The 16,340-nt window shown below is 41.7% G+C and overlaps 1 protein-coding gene across 4 annotated transcripts in view; it reads left to right on the forward strand.

The window, feature by feature from the left end:
• The window catches only part of plod2 (procollagen-lysine, 2-oxoglutarate 5-dioxygenase 2), a 113,522-nt gene that overhangs the window by 68,359 nt on the left and 28,823 nt on the right, over positions 1-16,340 (forward strand). For all 4 annotated transcript variants that reach the window (XM_049480339.1, XM_049480338.1, XM_022673378.2 and 1 more), the window contains 4 exons: positions 1,861-1,962; positions 8,846-8,971; positions 9,078-9,199; positions 12,171-12,275. In XM_049480339.1, coding sequence (XP_049336296.1) covers positions 1,861-1,962; positions 8,846-8,971; positions 9,078-9,199; positions 12,171-12,275 — 455 coding nt within the window. The remainder of the gene's footprint in view (positions 1-1,860; positions 1,963-8,845; positions 8,972-9,077; positions 9,200-12,170; positions 12,276-16,340) is intronic.

The following is a 16,340-nucleotide window of genomic DNA, read 5'->3' on the forward strand; positions in this document are numbered from 1 at the left end:
CTCCACTTTTAGACTCTTTTGCCCGTTTTTCTGCGCTAGAAATGCGCACTCTCTCCGCTTTTAGGCTCTTTTGCCCCGTTTTTCTGAGCTATATATGCGCACCCTCTCCACTTTTAGACTCTTTGGCCCGTTTTTCTGCGCTAGAAATGCGCACCCTCTCCGCTTTTAGACTCTTTGGCCCCATTTTTCTGCGCTAGAAATACGCACTCTCTCCTCTTTTAGACTCTTTGGCCCATTATTCTGCGCTAGAAATGCGCACCCTCTCCGCTTTTAGACTCTTTTGCCCCGTTTTCTGCGCTAGAAATGTGCACCCTCTCCTCTTTTAGACTCTTTGGCCCGTTTTCTGCGCTAGAAATGCGCACCCTCTCCACTTTTAGACTCTTTTGCCCCGTTTTCTGCGCTAGAAATGTGCACCCTCTCCTCTTTTAGGCTCTTTGGCCCGTTTTTCTGCGCTAGAAATGTGCACCCTCTCCGCTTTTAGACTCTTTTGCCCCGTTTTCTGCGCTAGAAATGCGCACTCTCTCCGCTTTTAGGCTCTTTTGCCCCGTTTTTCTGCACTATATATGCTCACGCTCTCCACTTTTAGACTCTTTTCCCCCGTTTTTCTGCGCTAGAAATGCACACCCTCTCCACTTTTAGACTCTTTGGTCCGTTTTTGACACCTAGCGTTCAAACTTTGAATCTCACATTATAAAAACCTGCTTAACAGCGGGCCAACTTTCATTCTATTTCTAAAATACCTCGCGAGCCGCTCCAAAAAAGGAAACGGGCCGCAAATGGCCCGCGGGCCGTAGTTTGGACACCCCTGCATTAGAGAGATAATCACACTCTGATAATGCTGCATATTGGTCAGACTGACGGAAATTTCTGGAAGTCAGGCTTTCCCTTCACCCTCCACAGATCAGCTGCCTACTTCCCACTTTATGCCAACAGCCTAAGACTAGCTGCTCACTCTCCACTAGACATTAATACTCCATGACTATTCACGTATACCAAAGTTTATATCGTCACTGTCCAATGAAAAACAAGCATCTCTGTTTTTGTGGATTTCTAGTTTACTACATAATATAAACAGACAAACTGTCTCTCACACAAATTTCCTGATGAACGAACCAATAGAAAGACTTCAGATGACCTGAAATAAACTCTTTTTACATTGACTTCCACTGAAAGTTGCTGTAAAGTTGCTTTTTTTTATCAGACAGCGATGATATACAGTATATGTCGCCCCTTATATAATGAATGAGTATAAATAGACCTCCGTAAAGGCCAATTTATATTTAAATGGGTGGCATGGTGGCTTAGTGATTAGCATGTTTGCCTCCCAGTGCTGGGGTCTTGGGTTCAAGACCCAAGTCCCTATCTGGGTGGAGTTTCCATGTTCTCCCTTTCTTCCCACCGTCCAAAAAAAACATATAGATATAGAATACCCAGAAAATGATATAGAATTACCCAGAAAAATTTAATACTTAAATTAATCTGCCATGTATGTAAGTTTTTCCTGGGTAAAATGCTGTAGTGCCCGATGCAGTCCTCCAGATGGACTTTGTTTTGGGTTGTTTCTGGTTGAGAGTACGCCGTGCAGAATTAGTAGTTCCATGTGTATCTCTGAAATGTATTCATGTCTTTAATATCAATCTACAATGTAGAAAATAAATGTAACTTTTTACTGGTACTGTACTTCAGAACAGTGCTGTTTTTAAGCCAACTGGTGGGTTGCTTATGATCTGATCTTATAGCATATAGAAAAAAATACTTTTAGGTGTAAAGAAATGGTTCCTTTTTTAATCTACTTGACTGTATGGAAAGTTTGTTATATTTTACACTATGCAAAAATATCGCTTCTCATTTTCTTTTCAGATTTATTTGAATTACTTGGCCAACTACGTCCCCAATGCCTGGACCTACGAGCGAGGCTGCGGCGTGTGTGACCAAGACATGGTGGATTTGTCTCAGCTCGCTGTGAGTAAACCAGCGAGAACCGCAGCGGCTTCCTCTCTTTTTCTGTTTTACTCTTTTCGCCATAAAGATTCCCTTTAAAATTATCTAAAAAAATGTAACATGGAATATGATAGGGTTTCTCCTTCTATCTTAAAGAGCATGCATGAAGAGTATGTATTATATGTTATCCATGGTCGATTCACGGTCGAGACACGGTCGTTTCTCAATTTAAACGCTGAGATAGAGCAGACCCGGGGAGCTTACGGACGTCGGGTCCAACAATAACAAGACGTCTGGTCCTGCCTCTCTCTCCACACCCTTCTCAAAGCAGCATGAAACTCTCCGAAGAATCGGCTGGAGGAAGAGGAAGCGGCGCTGCGCTGTGGTACAGGAAATGGCTTTCTGGTTTTTAGAAGGGCTCACTTAAAGGGGTGTCTCTGCGCACCACGCCGCTTTTTAGTGGGCGACTCAGTATGGCTTTTCATGCAGAGGGTAAGTTACAGCGGTTGCCCTGAAAATTTGTTGTGTAGGTTAGGCCAAGGCTGGCAGAGAGCGAGCAGACCTACGAGAAGAAGATCAGGTCTATCACTCATCCTGTCAGTTAGTATCTGACTTCCTCTCCCAGCTCTCCAGCTCCAGCTCTCCAGCTCCAGCTTTTACTCACCGGAGCGTAATTACTACCACATGCTGGTGGGTGGAAAGTTAAACTTAACCAGCACGGCTGATGATCGTCTCGGGTCAGAGAAGTTCAGAGAAGTTCTTTAGAAAGAGACGTCAACCCAAAACGCAGAAAATCGGGCCAAAGAGTCTAAAAGCGGAGAGGGTGAGCATTTCTAGTGCAGAAAAACGAGGCAAAAGAGTCTAAACGCGGAGAGAGTGTGTGTTTCTAGCGCAGAAAAACGGGGCAAAAGAGTCTAAAAGCGGAGAGAGTTTGTGTTTCTAGCGCAGAAAAACGGGCAAAAGAGTCTAAAAGCGGAGAGAGTGCACATTTCTAGTGCAGAAACACGGGGTAAAGAGTCTGAAAGTTGCCGTAATTAAGAAGAGACATGAAATTAAACATAAATTTGAAAAATCTTAGTTTATACAACACTTTCAAAGATAAAGATAGTTAATCAAGTAAAATGGTGTGTAAATAAAATAATCAGGAAAAAGTATTATTTAAAGTGATATATTTCATTATTTGTTTTATTACAGAGTCTGTGGCCCGTGACTTCAAATATATTTCTCCTTTTGGCCCCCAACAAAAAAAGTTTGGACACCCCCGAGTTAGAGCCTGCTGTATACTGCTAATCTGTGAATACTTAAAAGACTTAAAAAAGTCCTAAATATGCAGCTCTTAAAAAATAATTAAGAGACCACTTCAGTTTCTGTATCAGTTTGTCTCATTTTACTATGGACAACATTTCTCCCAAATTCCAAATAAAAATATTAAAGATTGTCATTTAGAGCATTTATTTACAGATGAGAAATGATAAATGGCTAAAATAACAAAAATATATGCAGAGCTTTTAGACCTAGAATAATGCAAAAACAAACAAAAAAAAAACAAGTTCATATTCATAAAGTTTTAAGAGTTCCGAAATCAATATTTGCTGTTTTTTTAATCACAGTTTTCAGGCATCTTGGCATCATGTTCTCCTCCACCAGTCTTACACACTGCTTTTGGATAACTTTATGCGATGCGCTCCTGGTGCAAAAATTCAAGCAGTTCAGCTTCTAGAGGTTCTAGAGGTTTTCAATTTGGTCAAATCTAAGAAACTCACCATTTTATTTTTAAAATAAGAGTGGTCTCTTATTTTTTCTAGAGCTGTATCATATAGATATGTTACACACAGAATGATCTATTTTAAGCGTTTTTTCTTTTTTCTTTATTGTTGATGATAATAGCTTACAGCCAATAAAACAACAAAAAAACAAAAAACTAATATAGTGTCTGTAATCAGAAAATTGAATATTATATAAGATTAATTGGTACTTTTGGCAGTGTGGGCAGTGTGCCAAATCCTGCTGGAAAATGAAATCCACATCTTCATTAAAGTTGTCATCAGCAGAGTGAAGCATGAAGTGCTGTAAGATTTTGTGGGAAAACAAAACTGCAAAACTGCACAGACTTTAGACTTGATAATAAAACACAGTGGATCAACACCAGCAGATGACAGACATGACTCTCCAAACCATCACTGATCATCAGTAAATTTTACATTTCATCAAGGGACATCAAGGGAGCAGAGTCTGGAGGAAGAGTGCAGATCTAAGAATTTGGTTTCCTTTTTATTTGGCTCCTTAAAAGAGAGTCAGGCTTGAGTTTTATTGGCTAAAATAAAAGAAATCTTTAGACTGTAGGATATAGAGGACTATTTTTAAGTCGTTCTGGATCAGAGCGTCTGCTAAGTGGCGTAAATGCAGATGCAATCGTACAAATGATGACATGACATTACAGTAAATGACCTTTGTGGGTGAAGTCGATAATCAGTCTGCTGCATCGTCTTCTCCATCTGTAGTGTTAATGAGAATTCAAGGTTTGTCATAATAACTGATTTCCACCGCACCACAGCTGTAAGGTCTGGATCATCTTACAGGGGATTGCGAAAGTGTGGAATATGCGTGTAGATGAGTGTCACTCTAATGAAAGACTGTGCTGAAACACGTCCGTGTCTTTGGTTTCAATCAGTTCAGACAGAGCGTTGTCTGTTTTTCCAATCGTTGCACCAAAGATGGATTTCACCACTGACTCATGGCGCTGAGAAGCAGGCTTGGTTGGATGAAGGTTCGTGAACATTTCCATGCAAATCATGCGAGGCATCCTTTTTCTCTCAGCGTTATTTAGGCTGTTCTGAGTCATTTTGAGCTTTTTTGTAACCAGTTATTTGTATAATGTGTTTCTTAGAATCAGATCTGGACATTACCCAGAGTTTTCCTTTTACTTTTCTCTCAAACCAACTGATTCATCATTTTTTCTTGACCTCTTGCTCATTTTTTTTCAATTTGTTTTATATTGAATTAAACCAAAGAAATGCCACATAAAGCTGTGACATTTACTTTTAATGCAAAATGCACAGTATTTAAAAGAATACAGTACATTAGGAGTACTTTTACAGCATTAACAAAGTTATTATTCCTATTTCAGATCAATGTATCCCAAGACCTGGAATTGAACCCCATTGTCCCCCACTTGGTAGCTCACTAGCAGGCGGTGGTGTTATCCACTGCACCACGCCACTCACCATTCTGTCTCTGTTCAGCTACCTGATATCACAACTTGCTTTCAAGAAAGTCCAGTGTGGGTGATGGACGAAAAGAAGATGATAAAGCTGCAGAACACATTAGATCAAAAATAATCTACAGCAGTTTCATGAATGTCTACAATATAAATAATGGCATACCCAATCCCACGGACACTGTTAGTGCATGCTCAATGCCACCAGCTCCATGTGGATTTGACACACTACAACAACTGGGTTGTTTTCTTGGGTTTGATACCCAGGTTTGACATGTGGGTTTGGATGCCCTCCACTCTGGGCGCATGTTCTTACAAAATGTATGTCTGTATTCATTGCACAGATGGGTTAAAAGTGGAGGCAAATTTCCATCTGTGCCTATAGCACAAGTATGGTGTATATAAGCGTATTTCATTAATAACCTTTTTAAATGTGCCACCTCCTTATAGATTTCATAAAATTTTGTGACCCACCATCCCCCTTACCCATACCTAACTCCCACCCCCCTTCCCTCATCATAAGCAGTTTAGTTAGCTTACTTAATGTGATGGTTGGGCTTCATTAAAGCTCAGAGATGTTCCATGTGTGGCTTAGTAGAGCTCAGAACAGTTGCAAAGCATCTTCCACATTGAGATGGGTTCTGTATTTGATTTTTAGACATGTAAGTGCAGAAAATCCAGATTCACTGAAAAATGTTGATACAAAAGTGAGAAGTTTTTTATCGCTATTGAACTTAAAGTGCTGGGAACAGTAAAATGAAGAAATCTTGTCCTGTCCTTTCCTGTCCAGTCCTGTCTTGTCTTGACTTGACTTGACCTGTCTTGACTTGTCTTTGACTTGACTTGTCTTGACTTGTCTTTGACTTGTCTTGTCTTGTCTTGTCTTGACTTGACTTCTATTGTCTTGTCTTGACTTGACTTCTATTGTATTGTCTTGCTGTGTTCCTCTTGTTCCCCAATGGCACTGTTGGGTCATTAGTCGAACTTTAGCTTCATGAAGATTCAGTATCTTCTTGTCTTGTGTTGTCTTGTCTTGACTTCTCGTGACTTGATTTGTCTTGTCTTGTCTTGTCTTGTCTTGTCTTACTATGTTCCTACTGTTTCCCAATGGCACTGTTGGGTCATTCAGCTTCATGATGGACCAAGAATGATTAGTCCCAGCGTTGGAGAAGCAGCAGCATTCAGCATTTCACAGTAGATTAGCAGATATTTAAGATGACCTGCTTGTGTTTATGATCCTTCTCCAAAACACCAAACCTCTACAACCTTCTGGATCTTTTCTCCTGGTGTCTCTCACCCCGTCAGTTACATTTTAAGAGCGTTTGGCTCGTTCTCATGACATTTCCTCAGTCCATCCCAGGAACACAAATCCATCATAGAGCTGGCTAATTACATGCCTCTTCTGAGCTCCCGTTTCATCCGGGCCCAGTGCGATGGTCAAGTGGCTGGGAGAGTGGCGGTGATTGAGCTGTATGGCCTTCAGCTCCGTGTCATGGGAAAGGATCGTCCACCGTCTGACCTGAAACGACCTATAGCTGCTCTGCTGCTGCTCTCCAGAGCTGAGAGTTAGTGGCAGTGACAGGCTGTGGGATGTAGAGTGTATAATTTAACAGCATGCCTGTTGAATCTTGGGAATTGTGAAATGTGACCTATGTATTACTCTGGCATGTATAAGCTCTTCATGCACAGAGAGAGCTCTACAGTGTTCTTTCCTCATATACAGTGTTCTTCCTGACCAAAAATATGCTATATGAGATTTGAAGATAATGTTATAAAATCCTGATAGTATTGCTATTATATATTTTTTACCACGATTCCAATATATGTATGGTATTCTCTAGCACTGGTCTAAAATCCCATTTCCATATCCCATTCAAACTGTTCCATAAGGACCTTCCCTCACTGTTCTAGAACATTTTAGGAAGTAGAATAATCTCCCCTCATTAACAGTGGTCTAGAATGCCATCTTCTTATGTGCTTCTTATAATCAAGACTGTTCTTTTAAAAAACCTTCCTCTCATTCACACTTTTCTAGACTGTACTTCCATTTTTCTTGTGGTTCTTTGGTGTGTTTTCCTCTTATTCACACTTTCTAGACTGTAGTTCCTTTTTCTTGTGGTTCTATGGTGTGTTTTCCTCTTATTCACACTTTCTAGACTGTAGTTCCTTTTTCTTGTCATAGTGTGTTATACTTTCATTCGCACTTTTCTAGAATGTCATTTCTTGTTCCATATGGTTCTATAGTGTGTATTCTCTCATTCACTCTGTTCTAGGATGTAATTTAGTTGTTCTTGTAGTTCTATCTCTGTGGATGAGACTATACTTCCTTTTTTCTTGTGGTTTTATAGAGTGTTATTCTCTAATTCACATTGTTCTAGACTGTACTCACATTTTCTTGTGGTTCTATAGTGTGCTATCGTCTCATTCACATTCTTCTAGACTGTACTTCCATTATTATTGTAGTTCTATAGTGTGTTATCCTCTCATTCACACTGTTCTTGAATGTAAATTAATTTGTAATGTAGTTCTATAGTGTGTATCTTCTTATTTACACTTTTCTAGACTGTAATTTTCTGTTTCATTTGGTTCTATAGTGTGCTATCCTCTCATTCACACTGTTCTGGAATGTAATTTAGTTTTCATGTAGTTCTATAGTGTGTTATCCTCTTATTCCCTTTGTTCTAGACTGTACTTCCCTTTTTCCCTGTGGTTCTATAGTGTGCTATCCTCTCATTCACACTATTCTAAAATGTAATTTAGTCTTTCTTGTAGTTCTATAGTGTGTATTCTCTATTTTAGAATAGTGTGTATTCACACTATTTTAGAATGTACTTCCCTTTTAAATTTAGTTGTAAAGTGTGTTTCCCTCTTATTCACACTGTTCTAGACTGTACTTCCATTATTATTGTCGTTCCTCTCATGCACACTGTTCTAGACTATATTTCCATTACTATTGTAGTCCTATAGTGTGCTATCCTCTCATTCTCATTGTTCTAGACTGTACTTCCATTATTATTGTAGTTCTATAGTGTGCTATCCTTTCATTCACACTGTTCTAGACTGTTAATTCATTTGTAATGTAGTTCTATAGTGTGTACGCTCTCATTCACACTATTCTAAAATGTCATTTAGTCTTTATTGTAGTTCTATAGTGAGTATTTCCTCATTCACACTTTTCTAGAATGTAATGTCTTGGTTATTTTAATTATATAGTGTGTATTCTTTCATTTTCTCATTCTATAGTGTGTTTTGCTCTTATTCACACTTTTCTAGAATGTAATTTAGTTTTTCTTGTAGTTTCATAGTGTGTTATCCTCTCATTCACACTGTTCACATGTTCACTATTCTGTCCTCCCCTCATTCATGTGTTTCTTTTAAGTATTTTTTCTCATTCATACTTGTCTAGAATATAATTTACTTAATTTCCCAACATATCTACAATGTTCTCCTGTTATTTGGATGTTTCTCATTCATACTACTGTAGAAGCTCCTCCCACATCATCAGCAGTGATCTTTAGTGTTCTCCCTCTTTCTCATTGTTTTAGAATTGAGTGATTGAATTGTCTTGTCATTTAAAAATGTAAAAAATCTAAACACAAATGCACAAAAATCAGAGTTTGTTTGGATCTGTATTTTTCTGGATTATTGTGTCTAATAACTTAACTAAACTTCTTTCTATCCGCTCAGGAATTCCCGCGAGTGAGAATCGGCGTGTTTATCGAGCAGCCGACCCCGTTTCTGCCCGAGTTCCTCCAGCGGCTCCTGACCCTGGATTATCCCAAAGATAAACTGGACCTGTTCATCCATAACAACGTGAGTGAGCAGCTGCACTCGACGTGAGAAACGCCACGAGCTTCCAGATAGTGTTTCAGTGTTCTGCCCTCTCTCTGACCTCGTCTACCCATCTCTCCCACACCAGGAGGTTTACCACGAGAAGCACTTACAGGCTTTCTGGGAGGAGAACAAGAACACGTTCCGCAGCTTTAAGGTCGTCGGGCCGGAGGAGAACATGAGCCAAGGGGACGCAAGGAACCTGGGCATGTAAGCCTCTCTTTTCACCCTGCATAATTTCAGAGTGCCACTCAGAAATATGTAAATTAACGAGGGCAAATTACTATGAAATGTGGAGGTTTAGTTTTTGATCATAGAAAAATGCAAACCTTTTCAAAACGACGCCAAAACACAGTAAATCTGGCATCAACATACAAAACAACACAGCTATACTTAAAAAATGCATTTACTCACAACAGTAAAAAATGTGTTCTAAATATATGGCAGTTTTTTTAAAGAATGCACAATAAATTACGTACACCCTGTGCAAGACGCGTCACGATGCTCTTCGCTATCTTACACCCCGTCAACAGTCTATTTTCACGCCTTGCGCCCACACCGTTAGAAAATAGCGTCTGAGTTTCTGATGGTCTGGAAGTGAGGTGTATTATGTAGGCCAATTTCTGGCATGTTGCTGTTTTGGCAGGAAAAAACACACTGTGCCACTGACTGATTAAAACCCTGACAACAGTCAATCATCAGAGTCCATTCCTATAGGTGTGCCTATTGTGTGTACACCCCTAAACTAATTCACTAAACACACATACACAAGGACATAGATCACTAAAATAGGACCCTTATTCTGCTATATTGTAAGAACACCATGCAACCTGATTAGTTGTTAGTCAGCCTGCTTATGTCAACATAGTTAGACGAGCCATTAAAACATTACGTTTTCTTCATTTATCACCGGTGGTGCTTGTTGAATCTCTCCCAGCATTTTGGGGGTTAAACTGGACCATATACCATACTAGCTTTAGTTCTTCTCAGTGGTAAACAAAGGAAACCAAGTATTGTAAATTGACAGAAATGTAAATAGTTTGGTAATAAAATAATGTTTTTTTCTGCTGGGATCAATTATGTGGCTATGCTGTAAACTCAATGAAGGCGGTCTGAGATGCTTGATCTCCTGTCACATAATATCACAATGTCCCAACATTGTGGACAGTTTTGACTCAATTTCTATAAAAAGAATGAAATTGAACCACAATGTCCATGAGTAGTTCTTTATTGAACCATGACAACTTAAAGAACCGTTAGTCCATTAGTCAATGGTTTGATTTGTTCTTCTGATTGTCTGAAAACCTTCTGTAGATGACAAAAATTGTTCCAGTATTGTTACAAGGCAAAACGCTTTTATCAGTACTACATAAACAGTTTTGCTTATGATGTAAGTATATAAATACAGCGTTTATTGCTACTATTAGTTGTTGCCAACAGTAATTACTAGTTTTCTAGTTGCTATAATATAAGTGTTTATCACTGTTTTGTATTATTAGAATACCCAGAGGCCCATTCCAGAACACATCAATTTTATACGCCCAATAAACACACTTCAGTCCCCCTCTTTGTGTGCAGCACTCCCTCTGCATGCTGATTGGCTCATTTAGCCGTAACTCAAGCGAGACCACCTAAGCTGTTTCTGCATTCCTGCTCTGATGTGTGCTGTGTAAAGGCATGACCCTGCAGCATGCTGTACAATAGGTGCACTCACCAGCTTAGCTCTGCAGGTGCAGGGAGTGAATATAAAGCCATGTATATAGGTAAATGTTTGAGTAAAATGAACAGTTTTGTTTTATTCTATAAACTACGGCAACATTTCTCCTAAATTCCAAATAAAAATATTGTCATTTAGAGCATTTATTTGCAGAAAATGAGAAATGGCTGAAATAACAAAAAAAGATACAGAGCTTTCAGACCTCAAATAATGCAAAGAAAACAAGTTCATATTGATTTTTTTTTAAGTTTTAAGAGTTCAGAAATCAATATTTGGTGGAATAAACCTGGTATTTAATCACAGTTTTTAATGCATCTTGGCATCATGTTCTCCTCCACCAGTCTTACACACTGCTTTTGGATAACTTTATTCCTCCTGGTGCAAAGAATTCCAGCAGTTCAGTTTGGTTTGATGGCTTGTGAAAATCCATCTTCCTCTTGATTATATTCCAGAGGTTCTCAATTTGGTAAAATCAAAGAAACTCGTCATTTAAGTGGTCTCTTATTATACATGACACTGGCATAACTAATCTGTATTGTAGTGGCATGAACAAAAGATTTCCATAAGGCTGTATGAGCCCTATCTTACACCCTGTCATACGTTCATTACTAGCACTTATTACGCACACACAAGGACACAAAGCAGTGCACAAAACCAATTTTACATCAACAATAAACAGAATATAAAATAAAATAACATTGCTGTTCCTGTAAATGAGCTGCTCGCACACCTTCACAGTATGAACGAGCAGGTCAGTTTCCTCTGCTGAGAAGCGCAGAAGCGCTGCACCATTAAAATAGCAATCCGCCAAAGTTAGAGCCCACCTGGCTTATAAAGAGAGAATTGAGAAGGCAAGTGACACCCTGATTGTTTTATTCCATGATTACCCATGATTAATTAAGATAATTAGTGCATGCCTTTTGCGCACTTCGAACCACACAAAGCATACTTTTCCCATCGTTATGATAGCAAAGACATCCTGACGCACCTTAAATCAAAATGATGGCTCGCCTATAGGTCGCTAAAAAAGGGCCCTGTATGATATTTAGTTTATATACTGTATGTATTAACACTCTAACTGTGTCTAGTAATAATAAACCTTAGCTGTTTGCACTGCATAGTACACTGCAATCTATTTTGTGTGTATCATATCATATGTGTGTACCATATATAACATTTTTTTTAAATATTGTGAAAAATAGTATACTCTGAAATATGGTGCCTAGTTCTTTAAAGTGAATAGGTGAATACCCAGTGAATACCCAGTTTATCCATGGTCTTCTCTCTGCTATTGTACCCAATTGTTCCTCAATTCTAGCCCCTTTTTTATATAGGGAACGTAATAAAAAGTTGATCACAGTAAGACAGTTGAGGAAATCATGGATATACTGTAAAAGATGATCCTAAATCATGACAGATAAAAGATCCTGTTTTGTGTTTGTGTTTGTTTTATTTGCTGAGCAGGGACCTTTGTCGGAGGGATTCGGAGTGCGACTACTACCTCAGCATCGATGCAGACGTCATGCTCACCAACAGACAGACCCTGAAGCTCCTCATGGAGCAGAACAGGTAATGCTAACCATTCGCGTAGAAACCAGTGGGGGATATCAGAAATAGATGGATTTGGCCCCGCCCCCCCTATAAATGACACCGCAGAACATGCAAAAAATAATAAACTTTTCTTTTTCAAAGCAGTTATCTCTGCTTTTATCAAGAAGACTGTGCATATGCACTGCTGAGAGGTGGTGCTTTTCCTGGTGGGGGTGCTGAAAATGGTGGAGTCAGTGATGAGAGAGAGCAATGAATCACAACAATAACAATATACTGCAATAAAGACAGCTTTTGAGTAATTTTGTTTGCTTTGAGATTAGAAGGGTTTGTGTTATCTAACACTGTTTTAACTGCTGTCTCTATAAAACATAAAATTACACTAAATTACAGTAAAAGGACACCGTTGAAGGAAGTGCTTTCAGTAGAATTTTAGCAAATCATCAGCTCATCAGCATTTGAACATTTAATAAATTGCTAGTAAATACGAATTTGATACTAGGCACAGGGCATGAAAAACCTGGAAAAGTCATGGAAACTGAAAATAGCAATTTCCAGGCCTGGATAAGTTTTGGAAAAATAAAAATACCCAGAAAGTTTTGTAAAAGTCATGGAAATTTGGTCTACAAATTTCCGTTTATCGAAGGAGAAAATCTATTTTGAGCTCAGAGTTAATTCAGTAATTTAGCTCTACACAGTGGAACTCTCAGCATCTGACTGTCAGGGTTAGACCCAGGCAGAGAGACGAGGAGGCGGACGTAAACACAGGTAGGGCGAATTTATTAAACAAAGAGACAAGTAAACAAGAAACAAAGAAAAACAAGAAACAGAGGCGAGCTAAAACTAACAAACAAACGAGATACTAAAGATAAACAAACGGGGAGACTATAAAACTAGGCGGGATAAACTAAAACAGGGCAAGGGAATAAACTAGGGAAAACACAGGGAACTAGAAAATAACAATAAACAGGAAGATAAATATATACTACAAACAAATAGGGAGACTAAACAAGGAAAACAAAATGAATAATGAAACAAGACTATGAACTAAACAGGGCAAGGATAATAACAAGGATTAAACTAAGATAAACACGGAGAGAAACACGGAGAGAAACTCTGGGAACACGGGAAGACAAACGACAGGAGACAGTGCAAAGACCGACCAGGACAGGTGACAGAGGAAAGCTATTTAACTAAACAGGAAACACACTGGGAGTGGAAACACCTGGGGAAGGGGTGGAGCTACAAATGAGACATGAGGTAATGGAAAATGACAGGCAGAACACAGGGGCACGGGTCACGTGGGACAACACAGGCACGAGGACAGACAGGAAACAGGGCCAGGCGTGACAGAAACCTCCCCCTAAACGCGCAGCTCCCGAGGCGCGTAAAAACAAACCCCGGGGGCTGGCGGCAGGGAGAGGCCGGGGAAAACAGGAGACCGAACGGGAGACTGGACAGGGAACCGGACAGGCGACGGAGACTGGACGGGGAACTGGACAGGAGACAGAGACTGGACGGGGAACTGGACAGGTGACGGAGACTGGACATGAGACGGAGACTGGACGGGGAACCGGACGGGCGACTGAGACTGGACGGGGAACCGGACAGGTGACGGAGACTGGACGGGGAACCGGACAGGTGACGGAGACTGGACGGGGAACCGGACAGGTGACGGAGACTGGACGGGGAACCGGACAGGTGACGGAGACTGGACATGAGACAGAGACTGGACGGGACCGGACATGGGAACAGGGACTAGAACATTGACGGGGACGGAAACAAACACAGTAACAGGGACAGGAACAGAGAAACCACCGGGGACAGGAACTGGAACGATCACAGATACGGGGACCAGGACAGGGAGAGACAGGGGTACAAAAGACATAGGTGGGTGCCCAGGACTGGTAAAAGTCTGTGGGGACAGCCTGGGCACATAACTAGGGGCAAAGTCAGGAGGCCTAGGAGCAGGCCTGGAAATACGGGGCCTGGGCCCAAACATAGTTCTGGGAGCTGCAGGTGCTTGAGCTGGAGCAGCTGGGACTGCTGGTGCTTGAGCTGGAGCAGCTGGGACTGCTGGTGCTTGAGCTGGAGCAGCTGGGACTGCTGGTGCTTGAGCTGGAGCAGCTGGGACTGCTGGTGCTTGAGCTGGAGCAGCTGGGACTGCTGGTGCTTGAGCTGGAGCAGCTGGGACTGCTGGTGCTTGAGCTGGAGCAGCTGGGACTGCTGGTGCTTGAGCTGGAGCAGCTGGGACTGCTGGTGCTTGAGCTGGAGCAGCTGGGACTGCTGGTGCTTGAGCTGGAGCAGCTGGGACTGCTGGTGCTTGAGCTGGAGCAGCTGGGACTGCTGGTGCTTGAACTGGAGCAGCTGGGACTGCTGGTGCTTGAACTGGAGCAGCTGGGACTGCTGATGCTTGAACTGGAGCAGCTGGGACTGCTGGTGCTTGAGCTGGAGCAGCTGGGACTGCTGGTGCTTGAGCTGGAGCAGCTGGGACTGCTGGTGCTTGGGAGAGCGGCGCGGCCGCCGCTGAAATCTCGGAGAGCGGCGCTGCCGCCGCTGCAGTCTGTGAGCGCGGCGCGGCCGCCGCTGAAATCTCGGAGAGCGGCGCGGCCGCCGCTGAAGTCTCGGGGAGCGGCGCGGCCGCCGCTGAAATCTCGGGGAGCGGCGCGGCCGCCACTGAAATCTCGGAGAGCGGCGTGGCCGCCGCTAAAGTCTCGGAGAGCGGCGCGGCCGCCGCTGAAATCTCGGAGAGCGGCGCGGCCGCCGCTGAAATCATGGGGTGCAGCGTTTCAGACGCGTGCTTCACGGGGCGTGGCAAGAAGAGATCCGACGCTGCAGCACTGGAGCCCGAAGCTGCGGTCGAAGTGAAAACCTGGACTGGAGTCCTACTCTCTCGTGCAGCGTCTGGTGTGAGTAGCGCGGGGAGCGCTGGTTCGCTGGTGAAAGCTGGCGCGGGGAAAGTCTTTGACCGCGGCTGGCTCGCCGCGCAGGGGGTCTCGGAGCACGGTTCTGCTGCTACCGCGGGAATCACGGGCTGCAATGACCTGTTGTTTGCTATGTAATCATCTATATTGTTGCCCTTTCTATGTATGTGTTATAACTGATTATTAATGATTTTTAAGGCATTTACAACCTAATTAGTAACCATTTATATACTAATTATAAACCATTTATAAACCCTTTATAAAGGAAGTCTTATTTTAAAGTGTTACCGATTTAACTAATAATAAACAGAAGTACAGGGAAAAAATGTGTTTTAATGTGGTCAACTGTAATTCAGCAAATGTTGTCACTATATAAGTCACTATAGGGTGGGCTTTGATTCATTTTAGCAAATTTGTCCCCCGCAATGTCAAACCCACTTTTACACCTTTAATGCTAACGAGCTGCTGAGCTCAACGTCATTCTGGAAGCTTCCACTGATCTGGTGTCTGTTGTCTGTTATACCCCAAAGCCTGGGAATTTTCCTGCAGACCAGAATGAATCTCTCCCTCTCTCTCTCTGAATAAAAATAATCCCAGACAGCTTTCTGTTTTCCCTCAGTGTTTAGAAGCAGCATCTTCTCAGTGCTGGAACGCTAACACTTTGCATTAGTCAGAAAAACAAACACTTCTCTACCTAAACCCTCCGCCTTGATGAGCGAACGTCTCTGAGACAGCTGCTCCGACCCAGCGTCAATATTTAGCCCTGCTGTACAGAAACCCTGCCCAGATATTTTTAAAGAAGCTGTGGGAATTCTCTCCGTTGGCATGAAGCTGTGGAGAGAAAATGTAAATCGCAACCTTGGAAAAGTGGCCTTTTATTGTCTCGCATGCGCATTGTCAGAGGCCCCTATAATTTTCTGTAATGTGTTTTCAATGACCGGTTTCCCTCACGATAGCATTCTTTATATGTGCTACTGGCCTTATAGTGGTGCGCCAGAGAAGCGCTGGACTACAGGCCTGCGTAATTCTCAGTATTACACCCAACAAAGTGTTTTAATGGGAAGCTGAAACCAACATTTTTTTAATTTTGAGAATACTGCGCAAAATGTACTAGTGCATCTCAAAATTCAAAATTAGAAAATCATGGAAAAGTTACTTTATT

This window comes from Astyanax mexicanus, chromosome 6, assembly GCF_023375975.1.
Source record: "Astyanax mexicanus isolate ESR-SI-001 chromosome 6, AstMex3_surface, whole genome shotgun sequence".
NCBI lineage: Eukaryota > Metazoa > Chordata > Actinopteri > Characiformes > Acestrorhamphidae > Astyanax > Astyanax mexicanus.